Raw genomic sequence first — 17,811 nt, forward strand, 5'->3', positions numbered from 1 at the left:
AGCAGTTTTGTCTCTCTCTTTTTCTCTGTTGTTTCTCTTTCTCCTTTTATGTCCGTGGCAAGCCGGGTCCCTTTTCTCCGTTCCTGTGTTCCTCCTCCTCCTGCTCCCTCCGGGCGCTTCTGTCTCCGTCCTCTCCCGCCTGACGGAATGTCGCTGAGGACGGCGTGTTTTTCATCTCTGCTGCATTAGCGTCCGCCGCGCGCTGAGACGGCGGGACGCCGAGCACACGGACAGCTGGGGGAATCAGATTCTCGACGGGAGAGGGAGCGGGATAACGCATCGCCACGGCAGATTTGTTCAGCCTCCTAGCGACGACAACACCCCCCCTTTTTTCCTTTTTTCTGCCTCTCTTATTCTGGAGCGTTGTTTTACCTGTCTGGATTCTAGCGTTTCACTCGACTTGTAGGGAACATAACACTGTTTTAACGGGCTTGTTTTTGGATTGAAAAAAAATTCAATCCAGACCCCCCTCCCCTCCAAAAAAATTTACCCCTGAAGCAAACTGAAGACAAATTAGAATAAGTGTCTCTTAGGGAGCAGCGGGCGGTCTGAGGAAAGGGAGACGCACCGACAGGAGAGAGTGTTTTGTCGTGTCTCTGCTACAGGAGAAAGGGAGGGACAGGCTTCCAGGGGCTGGTTAGCTGACTCAGCCCAGGCTGCAGAGAACCCACAGCCAGTCCACCCAACTAGGGGGAACAGAACCCACAGCCTGTCCGCCCAACTAGGGGGGGGAACGGAACCTTCCGGCAAGTTTTCTCATCGGCACCGCACGCCCTTCTGCAACATTCCGTGCCGGAGTATGGATGGATGAAGGGATGAGGAAGGAGGAGAAATAGCAAAGGCTGCGTTGCATTCAGCACCAGAGGGAGTGTGGAGAGGCTGCGACAGGAGACTTGAGCTGGTAACTGATGGATTTCTAGCTTTTCCCATCCCAAACCCTCTTTCTAATACGTCTTTTAAGTAGCCGGGCTCGTCCTTGGACTAGGAAAAGCTGCATCGGACGTCACTCGTTGGATAGGACAACAAATTTGGACTAATTGATTATCATCAACATTTGCTTTTCCACTTGGGGCTCTGTCGGGTTGGGCGTGTGACCGTTTGTTGGTTTATCTGTGTGTGTGAGTGTGTGTTTCTGTGTATGCATGCGCATGTGTTGGTGAACATCTGTGGAATTTGGGGATTTCATTTCTTTCTTCTCTCTCGATGTCCGGCGTTGTCGGCTGCAATTCTTCCCCGCGCTGCCCATGCCCGTCGCGTGCCCGGCCCCAAGGTTAACCCTTGCTAAGCCGCAGGCAGGATGAGTGAGTGCTCGGCAGCGACTGCCTCCGGGGCAGTGATCCTGGAGGAGCCCGAAGTGAGTGGGGCCCCTGGAGTCCGAAGGGAGGCTCAGGCCCAAGGCCCCCTTCGCTGTGGCGGCTGCGCCCTGTGGCCCCGCCAGCAGACCTGGCTGTGTGTGGTCCCGCTTCTCATCGGCTTCATCGGCCTGGGACTCAGCCTCATGCTGCTCAAGTGGATCGTGGTCGGGACCGTCAGAGACTACGTTCCCACAGACCTGGTGGACGCCAAGGGAATCGGACAGGATCCCTTTTCCCTGTCCAACCCCAGCGATCCCCCAAACAACCACCAACCGGATACCACCACCACCACTGGTAACCCCACCTCCAGCACCACCACGGTGGGGAGGGTTAGAACTCGAGCCACCTCCACTGCCGCCCGGGGGGGCGGAGCCTCCGGAACTCAGGTGATGCCTCGGAACCCCACTTCGCATCAGGGCGATGCCGGAGGACGGGGGGGAGGAGGAGGAGCACGTGGACCTGTGGTTACTACGACGACCACCGCAGCGCCGGGAGGCACGTCCACCGTGGCGGCGTCCACCTCCAGCCCTCTGCCGTCCAATCCCACGGTGCTCCACGACTCCACGCAGATGTGGACTCACGAGCACACGCCCACGCAGAGGGCCGTGACCACGCTCTCCGGGCGCACCCACGGCCACCGGAAAACCCGTGAGTCACGCTGCTAGATTCCTAATTTCTGCCGGGTTGGCTGTGATTCAGTGGAATCCTTGTTGTTCTAGTCTGGTTTTCATATCGGTTGGTTTTCAGTGGGGACCAGTGTCTACCCCGTGAGACATTGCTTAGTTTTTTTAGCATCTGCGCTAGTGTTTGACTCTAGACTCATGAACTTCCAGAGTATCACGTGTTGAAATCTAAAATGGTGGACTTGACTGTTGTATCTATAGCTAGTCATAAGTTGAATAAGAATTTTAAACAAGCTCTTGGTAGATAAGGATAATTGGTCGATCGATTGAGCAATAAACATTTGAGCAATAAACAATTAACAACAATCTACCTGTTTGAAAGATTATATTATAAAAGCAGTTTGTCTGACATCTGACCTGGGCTAGTTTTCTTGTGTTCCTCTACATATTGAATGAGCCTGAAACTGTTTAGAATTTAAGCATAACAAATGGCACAATGCATCTATTATGGAAAGTCTTTGGTTGCTCTGAAATGGCATTGCATATCAAATTTGCCCCAAAGGAAGGTTTGTGCTTTCCCAAAGGCCAGTTAGAGCCTCACGTCTGCATAGCTGGAAATGAGTTTGAGGAGATGCTGATGTAAACAGGTGAGCTGGCAATGACATAGCCCAAGTCCTCATCCCCTCTCCGGCTCAGTCTCCTTCTCTACTTTAAACAACCATGGGGTGTTTGTGTGATTGTAGTTAACAGTGGTCATCAGGCCTGTATGGGGCCTGCCCAGCACTGTGGGTTTCAGAACAGATAGGATCTAGCACAACAACTCGAGTTCCCTCTTTGCACCTTCTATGTCCTTGACTCCAGCTGTGGTATCACCATAGCCTTATTGATTCCGGCACAGAGGGATTTTCTTGCTGCGATCAATCAACTTTGTACTCATGACTGCAGGCCCCCTCTAGCTGTCGACGCTGGGGCGTAGTGTGGGCGCCTGCGCTTCTGCTCGAGTAAATCACTCCACCGTCTGGGTCCCGTTTATGTGGGATTTCACCCGCTGATGTCCCTGCTCGCCGCCAGGCCGCTCGGAGCCTGTAAACTCCCCCCGCTGTCCATCGCTCCCCAGGCAGGAGAGATGGACAGCAGCCCCTCCTTGGCAGGACAGTCCCATGCTCTTACCCCGGCCTTCATCGCATCATGTATGATCGTACAGCTCAAGGTGGGATAATGGTCTCTTGCCTCCAACAATAGTGATTATCTTACATCAAATTGTCTTTTACAATCCCTGTAATTAGACAAAGCAAAGCCATACATCAAATTATCGATAAACACAGGCTCACTTCCTACTCCCCTGCCGCCCTCGCCTGTAAGCTTGCCGGAGGCTTCGTTGTATCAGATAATCAGAATGTTCTAGATTAAAATGAGGTGCTCCCTGGATCAGACGGGCAGGAGAGTATTGTGTATTTCATTACAGGCGAAAAATAAGGGGAGTAATTTTTCAAAGTTCATTTATTAATTAGCCATTTTAAAGAATGCCATTTCTCGAGCAAGTGCTCACGAAAAACCATTAAGGCTCAGTTGATGGATATCCTGTGGAAAATGTCACTTCTCTGGTCTCTCCTGTTGTAGCACAACCAGCTAGTATTCACACCCCTCTTTCTCCTCGTACTCCTCCATCTTCCCCTCCTCTTTCTCCTTCCGTGCGGGCGGACACACACACACACACACTCTCTCACACACACACTCTCTCACACACACACACTCTCTCACACACACACTCTCTCTCACACACACACACACACACACACACACACACATACACACATAGACACACACACGCACACACACATAGACACACACACACACATAGACACACACACACATGCACTCATTCAAAAGGAAAAGGACATCTCTTTTTCATTAACCACCAATTACATTTGAATGTGTGTTTTGTATATTTTGCTGAATTGTTGATAAGATGTAAATTCTGGAGAAGGCAGGCCGGAAGGAGTCACGACAATTATAAAAAGGGTTGACTCGGTTTTATTAGCTCGACGTCGGATCATGCCACCAATCCACAACAGAGTGGCTGGCATGAGTGAAGACTCTCTCTTACAAGAGTGCTTAAATACAGTATCTGGACATGTTCAAACATAGAATGCACAGAATCGCTTCCTTAACGGGTCTTCAGTGGTCAGTACACTGATACACTAGAACGTTCAGCAGGTGAAGTGGTCGTTAATCACATGAGCCTTATTTGTACATGATTTTCCTCACTGTCTACCCACTGTCTGGACTGCATGCTATATTCTGCTCAGAGGGAGCCTTGCTGTATGACCTCTTGACCTTACAGAGACACACGCTGTACATGTACCCAGAAACTCTGCCTTACAATTGTCCTAATCAACAGCACGTCTATCATATGAAGAACACATTCATTAACCAGTGAAGAGGCTTATTTAGAACTTCAACCCAAGGGAGGTGACACCATTATCTGTTGTTATCAGTGTAAACATTCTGATTAGAAATGTCTTTCTCTCTCTGAAACTACCTCCAAAGACAACCTAAGAACATTAAAACTGTAACCATTAAAAAAAAAAAAAAAAAATCTGATTTGTACAGTGCACTTCTCTTGCAAATGCCTAAACGCAGTGAAACACGTCTCCATCCCTGCATGCGCGCGTGTGTGTGCGTGTGTGTATGTGTGTATAGGATTATGTCTACTTGTCAGTTAAATGACCTCTCAGTCTGGCTGAGGTGAGGAGAGCCTATGTCTATGTGGGATATCAGCAGTAATGCCATTTGGAAGGAGTGTTACTCTGTCCCCGACATTGAATATTAGATCAGGGCATGTCAAGCCCCTCTCTGCAGCATCATTCACAGCCACTCTGCAAGATTACTTTTCACTCAGGCCCGACCTTAATCCAGATTAATTCCTCATCACCACCCAGCGGAAGCGTCTTCAACAGAATTACATTACTCACCTATCAGTCACACTTGCCACACTTACAGACGCCCCTGTGGAAGAGGATTGTTGAGACAAACAGCCCCCTGAACTATCGCGTTATGTAATGGCCATTTCCTAATTGGGATCCTGTATGTCCTGGTGGAAACAGTATAGAAGGAGAAGGAAGTGATGTCTTGTGAATATTAGGGGGTTTTTTTGACTGAAGAATGAAGAGTTCACTGTTACAGTAGCTCACTCTGGCTCCAGACCAGACCTTTCTCATGAGACATTACGCAACTGGATGCAATGAACCACAGCCTTGTCATTCACAAGGAGGGGGATGGAGAACTTGTGAATATCTGACATCTGGCTGTCTCTGTCTGTCTCCTTTCTCCCAGTGTAAGCCGAGGGGTCAGATGTTGTGTGTGAGTGTGTTTATAGTCTTGGCTATGGGATTATGGGATTAGACCTTAGATACCACACAAGGAAGGATCCCTGATTGTTACCTCCTCTCACATTATCCTTCTGTGTATGTATGTAGATGTCATGCAAATGTGTGTGTGTGTGTGTTTCCATGGTGTTGTGTGGGTGTTTGTTTGTGCATGTGTTTATGCATATGTGTATTAGGCAGTGACCTAGCTAAAACTCCAGTTCTGTAGGGTGACATAGCCCGCTCGTCTTTGAAAGCTGATTGCTTCCTACCTCTAAGAGGCATGAAGGACTGGATTACATCTGCTGGGGCAAAGGATGTTTGGGAATGACTGGGTCGAACACCCATGGAGGACCTCTGGTTCCTGAAATCTACACTGCCACTATTTGGCTCCTCCAGACTTTAAACACAAAAAAAGAACAATAGCTTACCTCAATGTGGGTTATAGAAAATGGTTCATGTTTACGTTTTTTTTTTTACATATTCCCCCCCATCTTTGCCAAATTACGTGGTTGAATGTGGGGAGTTAGATCAAACTACACACTTAATCAAGGTTGATCTAAAATGCTAGTTTCATCCAGTATTGAGACAAATACAGGTTATTGAGATAAATCGTTTTCAATTAATACATTTGAAAAAATACAAATAATGATTAACACATGCTGTAGCTTCAATTGTTTATGGAATATACCAATTGTTCTCACTAATTAATATATAAATCTAAAATATAAATCCTCTTTAGTCTCTGACAGCTTCAGCACCGAATAACATAGATTACACACTGAAGGTCACATATTTGTTCCAATTCAAATACTGTTCTTACCTCACAATTGCGACAGTAAATGTTCTGTCAGTGCCATCATAAATAGAGCCTTAAATGTCTGGCAGACAGTGTTTACTCGTAGCTGTTATGTAATCTACACGTCTGTTTGGTGAGATATCCAAGTTTGGCGTATAAAAGAGAGCATCTCGATGCTGTTGTCCTGTCCCTTTATAGCACCATTGCTCTAAAGCTATCGAAATAAAGCTTAGTGTCACTTTGATTTATTCTGATGAAATGCCCCGCGGAGGGACTGATGCTTAAATATTAACAAGCAGAAAAAGAAACATGTTCAATATGTAGAGGGAAATCTGAATAATGGAAGATGGCCCATGACAAATTATCCCAAAAGAACAGAAAATAAGGCTTTGCTTCTTGAGAGGGCGGTTTGAGGGAAGGTAAATGTGGGGAGGTTGTGCTAGGTGAAGTCTTTATTTTTCGAAGAGACAGGGAGAGTTGACAAGTGCTGTTTCAAGGATTTAGTAAGAGGAGTCGCTACATTACCTCCTGAAAACAGAGTGACTGAGAACTTGTACATTAAATCACTTTCATTCTCATTTTCTCGATGTTTTTATTTTCTGTCCTTTTCTGTCTCTCTCTCTCTGTATGTCTCTCTCTCTCTCTCTCTATTCTCTCTCTCTCTCTCTCTCTCTCTCTCTCTCTCTCTCTCTCTCTCTCTCTCTCTCTCTCTCTCTCTGTGTCTCTGTCTCCCTCTCTCTGTCACGTTGTGTCTTTGAGTCCCTATGGTCGGGGAGATGTGATGAAGTACAAAGTGTTTGATTGCTGGTGATGGGTCTTCCTTCTGAGAGGCTTTTAAGCAGGCCTGATTAGACAAGCCCTTCCCCTGCTCTGGGGTAGGACGGGGGATGTGAGGGCAGTTAATATATTTTGGATTGGTTAGCAGATCGGCACTCTACTCGTACCCCTGAGGCAGGACAGGAAGAGGACTCAGAGGTATTTAATCCTGACTGATGGTGGCAGAGAAGGACTTTCATTAGAAGTTGCCTCATTCAAACCTGTTTCATGTCTGGAAAGGACACACACAGGACATTTTGTATCCTAGGTTTGCTTTGCATAATAAAGCAACAAAGAGCTCACTTAAAGTCTAGCTTCTTAAGGACACAATGTTTTTGCACAGTTGTTTGTTGGTGACTGCAGTATGTAACATACAATGTCTTCTGAAAAGATAATATACTTTCAAAGAATGTTCAAGAATGAACATCCTTGGAATCCTAAGCAGCGACAAGCAACATATTCCATATAAGGTATAGCTTTACTCACCCATCCCATCCCCTCCACTCACCCATCACCTCCACTCACCCATCACCTTTACTCACCCATCCCCTCCACACACCCATCCCCTCCACACACCCATCCCCTCCACAAACCCATCCCCTCCACTCACCCATCCCCTCCACACACCCATCCCCTCCACACACCCATCCCCTCCACAAACCCATCCCCTCCACACACCCATCCCCTCCACTCACCCATCCCCTCCACACACCCATCCCCTCCACTCACCCATCCCCTCCACACACCCATCCCCTCCACTCACCCATCCCCTCCACACACCCATCCCCTCCACTCACCCATCCCCTCCACTCACCCATCACCTCCACTCACCCATCACCTCCACTCACCCATCCCCTTCACACACCCATCCCCTTCACACGCCCATCCCCTCCACTCACCCATCACCTCCACTCACCCATCCCCTTCACACACCCATCCCCTCTACTCACCCATCACCTCCACTCACCCATCCCCTCCACACACCCATCCCCTCTACTCACCCATCCCCTCCACACACCCATTCCCTCCACTCACCCATCCCCTCCACACACCCATCCCCTCCACTCACCCATCACCTCCACTCACCCATCCCCTCCACTCACCCATCCCCTCCACTCACCCATCACCTCTCCTACTCCAGCTGCAAACCGTTTAACATCAGTGGGCAAACAAGTGTCAGAGCATTTTGATCTCAGCCACGGTCAGTGGCAGCCACTGCGGTTCCTAGCCTATTACTCTGTAGCGACTTCAAAAGGGCCCCGGCACCGTGACAAATGGGGGCAGTAAACCTCCAGCAGACGTTCAGCCGATGGACGCAGGCCAAACCCCCAAGCCCTGTGCCCAGGCCAGAACACGCCCCGCTGGGAAGCCTTCCCCCAAACCGCTACGCTACAAATGAGGCCAGAGCTGGCGGAGACGGTCGGATTCAAACCCAGAAGACGGCATTAGCCCACTGAGCTGAAGGTTAAGCGTCCGGCTGCAGATCTCTAAGTAGGGTACTTTCCCGCAACTTAATGGGTTTCTTTCTGGAAGGGAGAGCAGCTCTCTGAAGCTGCTGTGTTGTTCTGCTGGACTGGATGCTGTTGTGATGTGAACAGCTCTACCAACTGGTGCCTGGCCCCCACAGAACACCTGCAGTTACCAGACACATCAAATCGTTGCTTAAATTATTCTTCCTGGACCTCTATTTTGTCCCATGGCAAACGGGAGCAACCAAATCAAGTCACAACCAATTCAAGTCAAATGCAATGAGCTTTTTGCAGGGAGTCAATTGATTCAATTTCCCTCAAGGTCAATTCTTGTGATTCCCATTGAATTCAGCTGGATTTGATTCAGCCTCTGAGTCAAATATCACCTGCCAGACTGCCATGCCTCCCTCCATGCAGAGTTGCAGGTGGGAAACCCAATTGAACTGTACCGGAAGGCACAGTAATGATGAATCAAAAGAATGTGCATCCCTTTGGTACGGTATGTGTGTTTACATACTGTGTACGCGTGTATCTGTGGAAGGAATGACTGATAGGACTGTGTGCATGTGTGTTGTTGTTGAGCATGTGCGCGGAAGCACTTGTGTGTATGTGACTGTTTGATCACTTGAGTCGATGCTCATCCTCGATAATCCAGTGATCCTCAAGAAGCAGCCATCTTGTGTCGTGTGCTGTACAGTCTGAAGTATTGATTCCTCTGTGTGATTGGAGCCTGGCCTTGTGCCACTCAGCAGTTTAGCCCAGGCCTGAATTAAGGCGTGGGTTCTGCTCCATTCCTCCATAGTTATTTTTAGCTGCTGAGATCTATACGCTTTTCCAAGGCTGCGTGGGGGCTTGTTTTATGATTGCATTCTGTCATCCCTACCGCCATGAAAAGAGGGGCAAAGTTGACTGATATGTTTACGTTAATGAACTACTTACAAGTTAGATTTGTGTGACTGACTGCAGGGTGTTATTGTGTGGAGAAGTGTCACGTTGGATCAGGTCAGACGGTCTCCTGAGACACACCCCTCTCCTGGCAATATCTCCACTAGAAATTCCTAGAAGTGAAAACGTGACCTTGACACAACCTCAGCGTGGGGTAGGGTAACCCCAGCCCCCTCTCTCTCTCTCTCTCTCTCTCTCTCTCTCTCGCGCTCTCTCTCTCTCTCTCTCTCGCTCTCTCGCGCACACGCACATGCCCTAAGTGCAGTCATTTGCCATCCTCCATGCCTCTGGCACTGCCCTCTGTGTCATCACTTCCCTTCTGGAGTGATGACACAGAGCCTAGCCGGGGAATGTCTGAGCTTAGCGGGGTACTCAGAATGAGTGCTGCATAGGGACACGACACACATCCTTATTCTGTCATTCTGCTTTCACCCCTCCCCCCCCTCTCTCTCTGACTCCCTCTCCCCCTCTCTCTTAGTCTCTCATGTTCGTTTTACCTGCCTAATACCTATCTGTCTATTCCTCCATCCATTTCTTTGAGTCTAACTTTTTACCTGTTTAATACTTCTCTGTAGGTCACTTTGTCTGTCTCACTTCCTCTCTCCCCATTTCTTCCTCGCCTTCCTACTCTCTCTCTCTCTCTTATTTCCTTTCACTCTTCCTCCCTCCTCCCCTCTCTCTCTTTCTCTCTCGGTGTCTCTCTGGACCCTCCATGGTTATTATCCTGGCAGCTGTCTCAGAAAGAGCTCTATACTGTTTGACAGGTCTGCTGGTGACAGCTCTCACCCCCTCCGGCACTCAGTCTCAGTGCTCAGTGCTTCCTGGCTCAGGAGAGAGGGACGGCCAGGAGAGAGGAGCGATTGGGTGGAGGAGGGGGCTGTTGAGAAGAGGGGAGGAGAAGGGCGAGACACAGGGAGGAGTGACTTTGCAGAGACCAGACAAGCAGGAGAGAAAGAAGAGCAGTCATTCATCTGGATGGGCTCCACTTTCATCCGTCGCCTCCTAACGGCTCATTCCACTCATCTACATTTTCATTGGTCCTGCTGCTAAGGCCCCGCCCCCCATAACTGTCTAGATGAAACCTGATTGATGATCTAGGCTGTTTTTAGTACACTGTACATCCAATCAATTTTGTGGAAACTGATTACATCAAACTATTTAAATATTTGAAGCAATTTCTTTAAGTAAATTGTAATTTGTTTGTACTGTTTCAATAATATATATATTTTTGTATTTTCCTGAAGAAATTTGATTACTTTAATCATTTGATAGGATCAGTTTCCATAAAGGCTTTGAGTAAACCCTTCATCTGGGTTTACAGTATATAAGGAGTTTGGAGGGGTTAGCATGGTCAACCATCACGCTAGCTAGAAACACGCACACACACACACCATTGAGAACAAACCACACATGGTACCTTCTGCTAGGATGTGCTTGGTCTCGCTCCAGTCCCAGGGCCTCGCTCCAGTCCCAGGGCCTCGCTCCAGTCCCAGGGCCTCGCTCCAGTCCCAGGGCCTCGCTCCAGTCCCAAGGCCACGCTCCAGTCCCAGGGCCTCGCTCCAGTCCCAGGGCCTCGCTGCAGTCCCAAGGCCTCGCTCCAGTCCCAGGGCCTCGCTCCAGTCCCAAGGCCTCGCTCCAGACCCAGACCCACGCTCCAGTCCACATAGCCACATGTTGTCCGCTGTTGCATCTGACGTTTTGTGGCTTTTTGACGACTATGTAGAACTTATTCGTCTCTCCTCGATCCTTTGTCTCACCTGTTTGTTAGTCACGAGTCAGTGTTGACCTTGTTCAGCAGTGTGATTAACTCTGGCCAGTGTGCCATAGAGGAATCCGTCAGCATGGCGCCTAGAAGGTGTGAAACGAACGAGCTCCCACGTTAACCCGGACACAGCTGACTGCTATCAGCCACGGGGAGACGCAGATAAGCCAAAGGTGAGGAAGAGGCAGTGTCATGTCGGGCTCCTATCAGCACTCTCCATCTCAGAGGCACGGACAAGAACAGACTCTCTGATCCCTAAACGCCCCTGTCATTTCTAAACACGCCAAGCGCATTTGGATGTGATACAGAACTCCGGCGAATCCCTTTCCCCCCACCGAACGATAACCCTGGAGGTAATATAAGATGTGACACATTCCAGAGCGCTTGTACGCGGATTGTGCTCGCGTGATGTCGGTTTCCACGCACGTAAATAGGGAAAGATCTCATTGGCCCTGTGAGCTGCACGGAAATATGAGAGAGAGGGAGAAGGGTGCGGCGGCCTGACGGGTGGAGCAATCCCATGCCGGATGCAAATCAGTCTGAGCTGCTGTTGCTGCATCGGTAGACGAGGGTAGGTTACTGTTGTCGGAGGTAATGGACATCTTCTGCGTTACTGAGCGCGTGCAAGGAGACGCGCTTGACCGCAGCGTTGAAGACCACGACTGTGAATGTACTCTATTGCCTATTCAGAAAACAAATGCTGAATATTGTTTTTGTGGGTGTGTAAATGTGTATTTTGTGTGTGATTACAGCAAGTTTGGCCTTTTTGTGACACTTTACTGAACGTATACAGGCTTTTTCTCGACTGTGGCGGTTCAGACAGAACAAATGATGTTTGCCATCACGCTCTGATGTCCTCAGAGGATGGGAAATACCATCCCCCCCAAGCAGCTGAAACAGAGGTGGAGAGGATAACTAGAAGCAAATGAAAGAGTAGAGTCAAGTTAGGCTATGTCTGTCTCTGTCTGTCTGTCTGTGTCTCTCTATCTCCCTTTCTCTCTCCATCCCTATCTCCCTCATTCTCTCTCTCTCCCTCTCTCTCCCCCTCCCTCTCTCCCCCTACCTCTCTCTCACTCTTTCTCACAGACAACCCATGAACCCAGCAGACCGACTCTGTGGGTTTAATGTGATCTAGAACATTCTGCCCCCTTCTCCTCCTCTCTCCCTTTCTCTCTGTCTTTCCGCGTCCCTTTTGTTGCTCTCCCAGACACAGAAACTGAATTACCGTCTGAAAATCTCACCGATTTTGCGGTCATTCTAGGACTGTCTCTGTTTTAGTCTATATTACAATCCCCCATCACCCACACCCTCGGTCCCGGTGTCCCAGATAACTTCCCAGCCTGTCATTGCAGAAGCTGTGAACCCCTTCAGGGCCTGTGATAAGCAGACTAGGCCTATATTGACTTCAGCAGTGTGTTTACAGCAGTGTTGTGTATGGCCAATGCTGAGCCCTGTATAAGACCCTGGTTGGGGGCCTGTCTCGGTCTCACTAATATGCAGGTACCTCTGGGCTCTGGGTCATGTCAGGCCTTGTGTCTTGTGGTGTGGTGAACTGGTCTATCACCTAGCGGCACATTATGGTGCAGTGGACTCTATAATGGACCTCTCCATAACTCTTAAGACGTGGGTGACTTTAGCCCTCTGTCATTAGAATTTGGGGCCAAATGCCATCCCGATTCCAGAACCTACTCTCACCCTCATTACCGTACCCAGACCCCTCGAGCTACCCACATCCAAACACATATTAACCTTTAGCAAAATACATCCCCTCCCCCCCAAGCTCTCTCTCTCTCTCTCTCTCTGTCTCTCTCTCTTTCTTTGCGTCTCCGTTTTTTAATTCACAGGCTGGCATGCGGGGCTGTGGAGGCAGATGTAGTGATTGGGGGATCTGGGTGATGTATGATGGTGCGTGCTGGGCCTTGCTGTGGCAGTGCTACGGCTCCTCCGAGAGGGGCACGGAGAAGACAAACACCAGAGTGTGGCCATACCTCAGCACCAAGGCATTAATAAACAATGAGTTCACCATGATTTATATCGGTGTTCAGATGTGCATAATAGAATGGGGATTATTATGCACTTTCCTGTGTTTGTGTGTGTGTGTTTGTGCGGTCATGTTTCGTTTTGAGGCACCAGATGTTGTGTGTCATGCAATCCCTGTTGTTCCTATGGAGAAAGATTGCATTGTAAGGGTTACCTGCAAGGTCACAGCTAGGAGTCCCACGCCAGTTGATGAGCTCTAGAAAAACAACCAAAGTGTCTAATAAAGATAATGTTTTACACGTCATTGATGAGCATTATTCAGATCTCAGCGTGAGAGTGATACTTGTTTGATTAGATCTCTCTCCCTTGATCTCTAGTGCTCTATTTCTCCATCTCTCTCTTCCTATTCCTCTCTCTCTCTCTTTCTCTGTACTATAGTGCTCTATTTCTCTCTCTTTCTCTCTCTCTCCCTCTTTCTCCCAAGCAGAGAGAGAGGAGAGATAAATGGCTTTGAGTCCCTGAGACATTGTTTACCCTGGCTGCATTCCAGCACAGGCCTGATTGAGGAGTGGAAATTAGGAACCTGCTTCAAGTCCCTAGAAGATATATTGGGGAGCACTTTAGCAAAGGGCACTGTTTAAAATACTAATACAACGTCTTTACAGAGTTACTTTTCCTGGCTCCCTGCAGGGATGGTGGCTAATTACCAAACATGCTGCTGTCAACATAGCTGTCAGGTTCTCATTATTTCTGAGTATAATTTGTGGCAAATTCTTTCATGTAGGTATTTTCATCATAACATTTTAGTTGTAGCCAACACTTTATCCTTTTGTTCCTGCAAACATCTTTGTCTGCTGTAATATTAGTGTTCTGGCTAATTCCAGATTTGCTAACGTCGTATTTGCCCCGTATTGGTTTTCACTTGGTGCACAGTTCCCTTCCTACTGGCATTTCCTTCATTTTCCCTCTTCTTCTCTTGACTGGAAAGATGGAGTTGTCACCAAGGCAGAAAGAGGCTAAAGTCCTCCAGAGAACACACTCTCTCTCTCTCTCTCTCTCTCTCTCTCTCTGTCTCTCTCTCTCTCTCTCTGTCCCTCTGTCTCCGTCCCTCTCTCTTTCTCTCTCCATCCCTCTCTCTTTCTCTCTCCATCCCTCCCCCTCTCTCCTCCCTCCCTCTCTCCATCCATCTCTCTCTCTCTCTTCCTTCTCTCTCTCTCTCCATCCATCCCTCTCTCTCTCTCTTCTTCAGGCGTGGCTCAGCACCTCTTTAGTCCTGCCCATATGTTTGTGAGGTATAGCTGTGTGGTGGCGGAGGAGGGGAGCAGAGAGGGCAGGGAGTGATGGATGGTGGGTCCGGTACCCCCCCACACCCCCCTCTCTCCCTAGGCCCGGCTTTAGTGGTAATGGCTGAGAACAGGATATCAGTCCAACCTGAGGGGGACCAGGGGAGAGAAGCAGTCCCAGGCCAGGCTGACAAAGCCAACATCTGACAGGTTAAAGCACAGAGGTTTCTCTCTGAGAGGCTGGGGTGATTTACTGGCTGACAGGGAGAAGGAAGGCATCATCAAACATGCTTACGTAGTCCCTACCTTGTCTTTCTTCAACCTTTTTTTTTATGGTATTTTTTATTTTGTTATTTTGCTTCTTCTAGTTGCAATTCTATTCGCAAACTCTGTTTTCACAGAAGTCATGTAGACCACCATTGTTACACGGTCGTCATGCTGTACCTCTGCGCGGTCATAAAATCTTTTCTGTAATTACCCCATAATGATGTAATGGGGTAGGTGCAACTGACATGTTGAGAAGACTAAACGCTGCATTTATGTTTGGTTATTTGGCAGTTCTAGTTGTACAATACATGAGATAATATTTCCCAGGATTTTGTGTTACAGTATTCGCAGGTCGTACATTTCCAGTGACCTACAGAAGTGTGCAGTGTTATTACTGCCAGGAGGGTGTTCATTGCACCAATCGGTGCTCTTTTGTGTTCATTTCCTCGTTTGCCCTCCCCTCCCCTTCTCTCAGGAAGGAAGCTGCACCGGAGCCAAACAGAGCTTTCTGTTCACGGCGCAGGAGCGAAGAGGGACGGAGGGAGGAAAGAATAAACAAACTAGTGAGAAGGCTACATAAGCGGGGAGGGAGGAGGGGGATACAGTCTGAGCTCAGCTGGAGGCCAGCTAACAACGAAGGTCTGGTCACCGTGGAGTAAACCAGCCACTGATCAAAATCAAACAAGTGCATCTGGCCCCTTAAACATGCCTGCCATTGCTCCTATATTGGTTTTGTGTGTGTGTGTGGAAATGTTTGCAGAACTCAAATACTCATCATGAGTGGATGAACCATAAGCTGACAGGTAGTGACTTGGACATAAAACATCCCCCATCCACCGTGTCGGACTCATCCGGTGGGCTTAGCCCACGCCCTGCCTCCTCCCAGATCAGATAACTCCCCGGACCCCCCCCCCCCCCCCCCCCCCCCCCCTTCTCTCTGCATGTGTGGATCAGGACATCATGCAACTTTCCCATCATGCATCATGTGTGACCTGATCCCAGGGGCAGCTGTTCCTCCGTGTTCAGGGTACAACAGATCTTCTTAGATGTTGTATGGACGCCATCAATCGCATGTATTGATGACGCACGTGCTGCCCGAAGGTTCACAACGACCCGTCGTTGTGCTGCGACAACTTTACCCGATACAAAAACGGATAAAAGCATTTTATTTTAACCTTGGCGCTGTGGGGGGGGGGTGAGACAGCCCGACGGTTAAAAGAAAATTCTTCACTTTATTTTTGTGTGAGGTAAAGTTGTCACAACACGTGGGAGGGTCACAATGACTGAAGGGTCACAATGACTGAAGGGTCACAATGACTGAAGGGTCACAATGACTGAAGGGTCACAATGACTGAAGGGTCACAATGACTGAAGGGTCACAATGACCCGAGGGTAACAGTTAGGGTTAAAGTGTCGAGTTAAGCAGTAAAGCAGATATAAGTACATAGAGTATGACACCAGAGACAGACTACACACACACACACATGACATGGCACACGCCCCGACAGGAAAACGACGACCCGACATTATAGAGATTCAGAAGCCAAGATAAACTGACGGGTCTTCAGGCAGGATTTAACTATATCGAATCTTGGGGAAGACCGTACGCACAGAGGAATCCTGCTCCACGGCAACCTGCATCCACGGAACACACCATCATACTTCCTGTCATCGAGAGTGCACACAGGAGCATCTGGTTCCAGGATCTGAAAGGTCTTTTCCCCGACGCGTCCCTTCAGTGCAGGCTCAGTGACACGCGGTGGGGATGACGCACCAGAGTGACTGTGATGTCAACCCAGGCTAAGAGGTTTAGCATGCGCGGCTCCTCGCCTTTTAGAGTGCTGTGGCGTGCGCCGTAGCGCTCGCTAGCGTGGAGGACCCATCGAAAACAGATGTTCCTGTGTGCCCCCTCTACTCATATCCTCCTTCACACAGATCTCGGATGAACACGCACACGCACACTCTCATGCGGAGACATGCACACGATTATGTACACACGGACATGCACATGTTCCGACTGTCAGTGTACGTAAACAGTGTACATGCACGCGAAAGCACAAACACACACACACTCACTATTTGTGTCGTTGATGACACTGGAGACTCTGTACTGTACGAAAATCCTATTTCTGGGGCCAGAGGGCAGAAGGCACTGCTCGGGGAGGCTGTAGTCTCATTACAGAGCCTGTCACAGACATCAAAGGAAATATGCCAGAGAGCCTGGGCGGGGGAGGAGGAGGAGGAGGGGGGGGGGGGGGCAGACCTGGGACCCAGTGGGTTGAAATCACTGCCACAGGAGCTCAGGGTGGACTCACAATTCCAGTTCCACACTGCTCTGCGGCGCTAACTTTTTAAGAAGCACTCTTGTACGAACTTTTGAGAGCGTTTGTGTTTGTGCGCTTGTGTGGTCAGTCAGTCAAATCTGCAGACGGCTGGGGAAGTTCCCTTGCATCTTTCTGCATATTAACTCATTTCTTGAGAGCTTGTTCGCTGTGAAATGAACTACAAGCTCCAGGAATTTTCAGTCTTCTGAGAAACCCCAGGCCCGCCCAGCCCCACCCTAACAGCCCTCCGGTTTGTCTGGCTCTCCCTGGCCAACACAAGCTCTAAGAGGGTCACATATGGGGTTAATGAGAGGCTCTTTTCCCTCTCTCTTAGCCCATCTCCTCTCCTTTTCCCTTCCCGTTCACGTCTATTAAGAGATGTACTTTACATGAGCCATGAGCTTATCAGCTATGCTGGTTTTAAATGTCACCGCTCATACTGCTGTGCCTGAGCGAGCAATTTTGGGGAAAAGAGACGAGAACCTCTCACATTTCATTCACCATCGATGTTTGCGGACCGTTCGTTCAGTACCTCAGAAGTGTGTGTGTAAGTTTGTGTGTGTGTGTGTAAGTGTGTTTCTACTGTATGTGCTTGATGTACAACCACTTTTGACTGAGAGGGGAGGGTTATTTTCCGGCTAGGAAGTATTTGGGTTCTCTTAGTAAACCCTGCGGGGTTTTGATGTATTCGGTTGCGGTTTGGCATCGTGGACCAATTCATCACTTCCCCTCGCACCTACGGCAGGGAACCACAGCACACAAATCTCCCCGCCTCTCCCGCGCCTCCCCGCAGGAAGTGGGGGGGACGGCGGGGGGATGT

At 49.0% G+C, this 17,811-nt stretch overlaps 1 protein-coding gene across 1 annotated transcript in view; it reads left to right on the top strand.

Moving 5' to 3' along the window:
* Positions 1-1,297: 1,297 nt before the first annotated feature.
* LOC136942753 (pro-neuregulin-3, membrane-bound isoform) overlaps positions 1,298-17,811 on the top strand; it is a 160,963-nt gene continuing 144,449 nt past the window's right edge. Inside the window, exon 1 of the mRNA XM_067235724.1 lies at positions 1,298-2,003. Coding sequence (XP_067091825.1) covers positions 1,298-2,003 — 706 coding nt within the window. The remainder of the gene's footprint in view (positions 2,004-17,811) is intronic.

Source organism: Osmerus mordax, chromosome 5 (genome assembly GCF_038355195.1).
Source record: "Osmerus mordax isolate fOsmMor3 chromosome 5, fOsmMor3.pri, whole genome shotgun sequence".
Taxonomy (NCBI): domain Eukaryota; kingdom Metazoa; phylum Chordata; class Actinopteri; order Osmeriformes; family Osmeridae; genus Osmerus; species Osmerus mordax.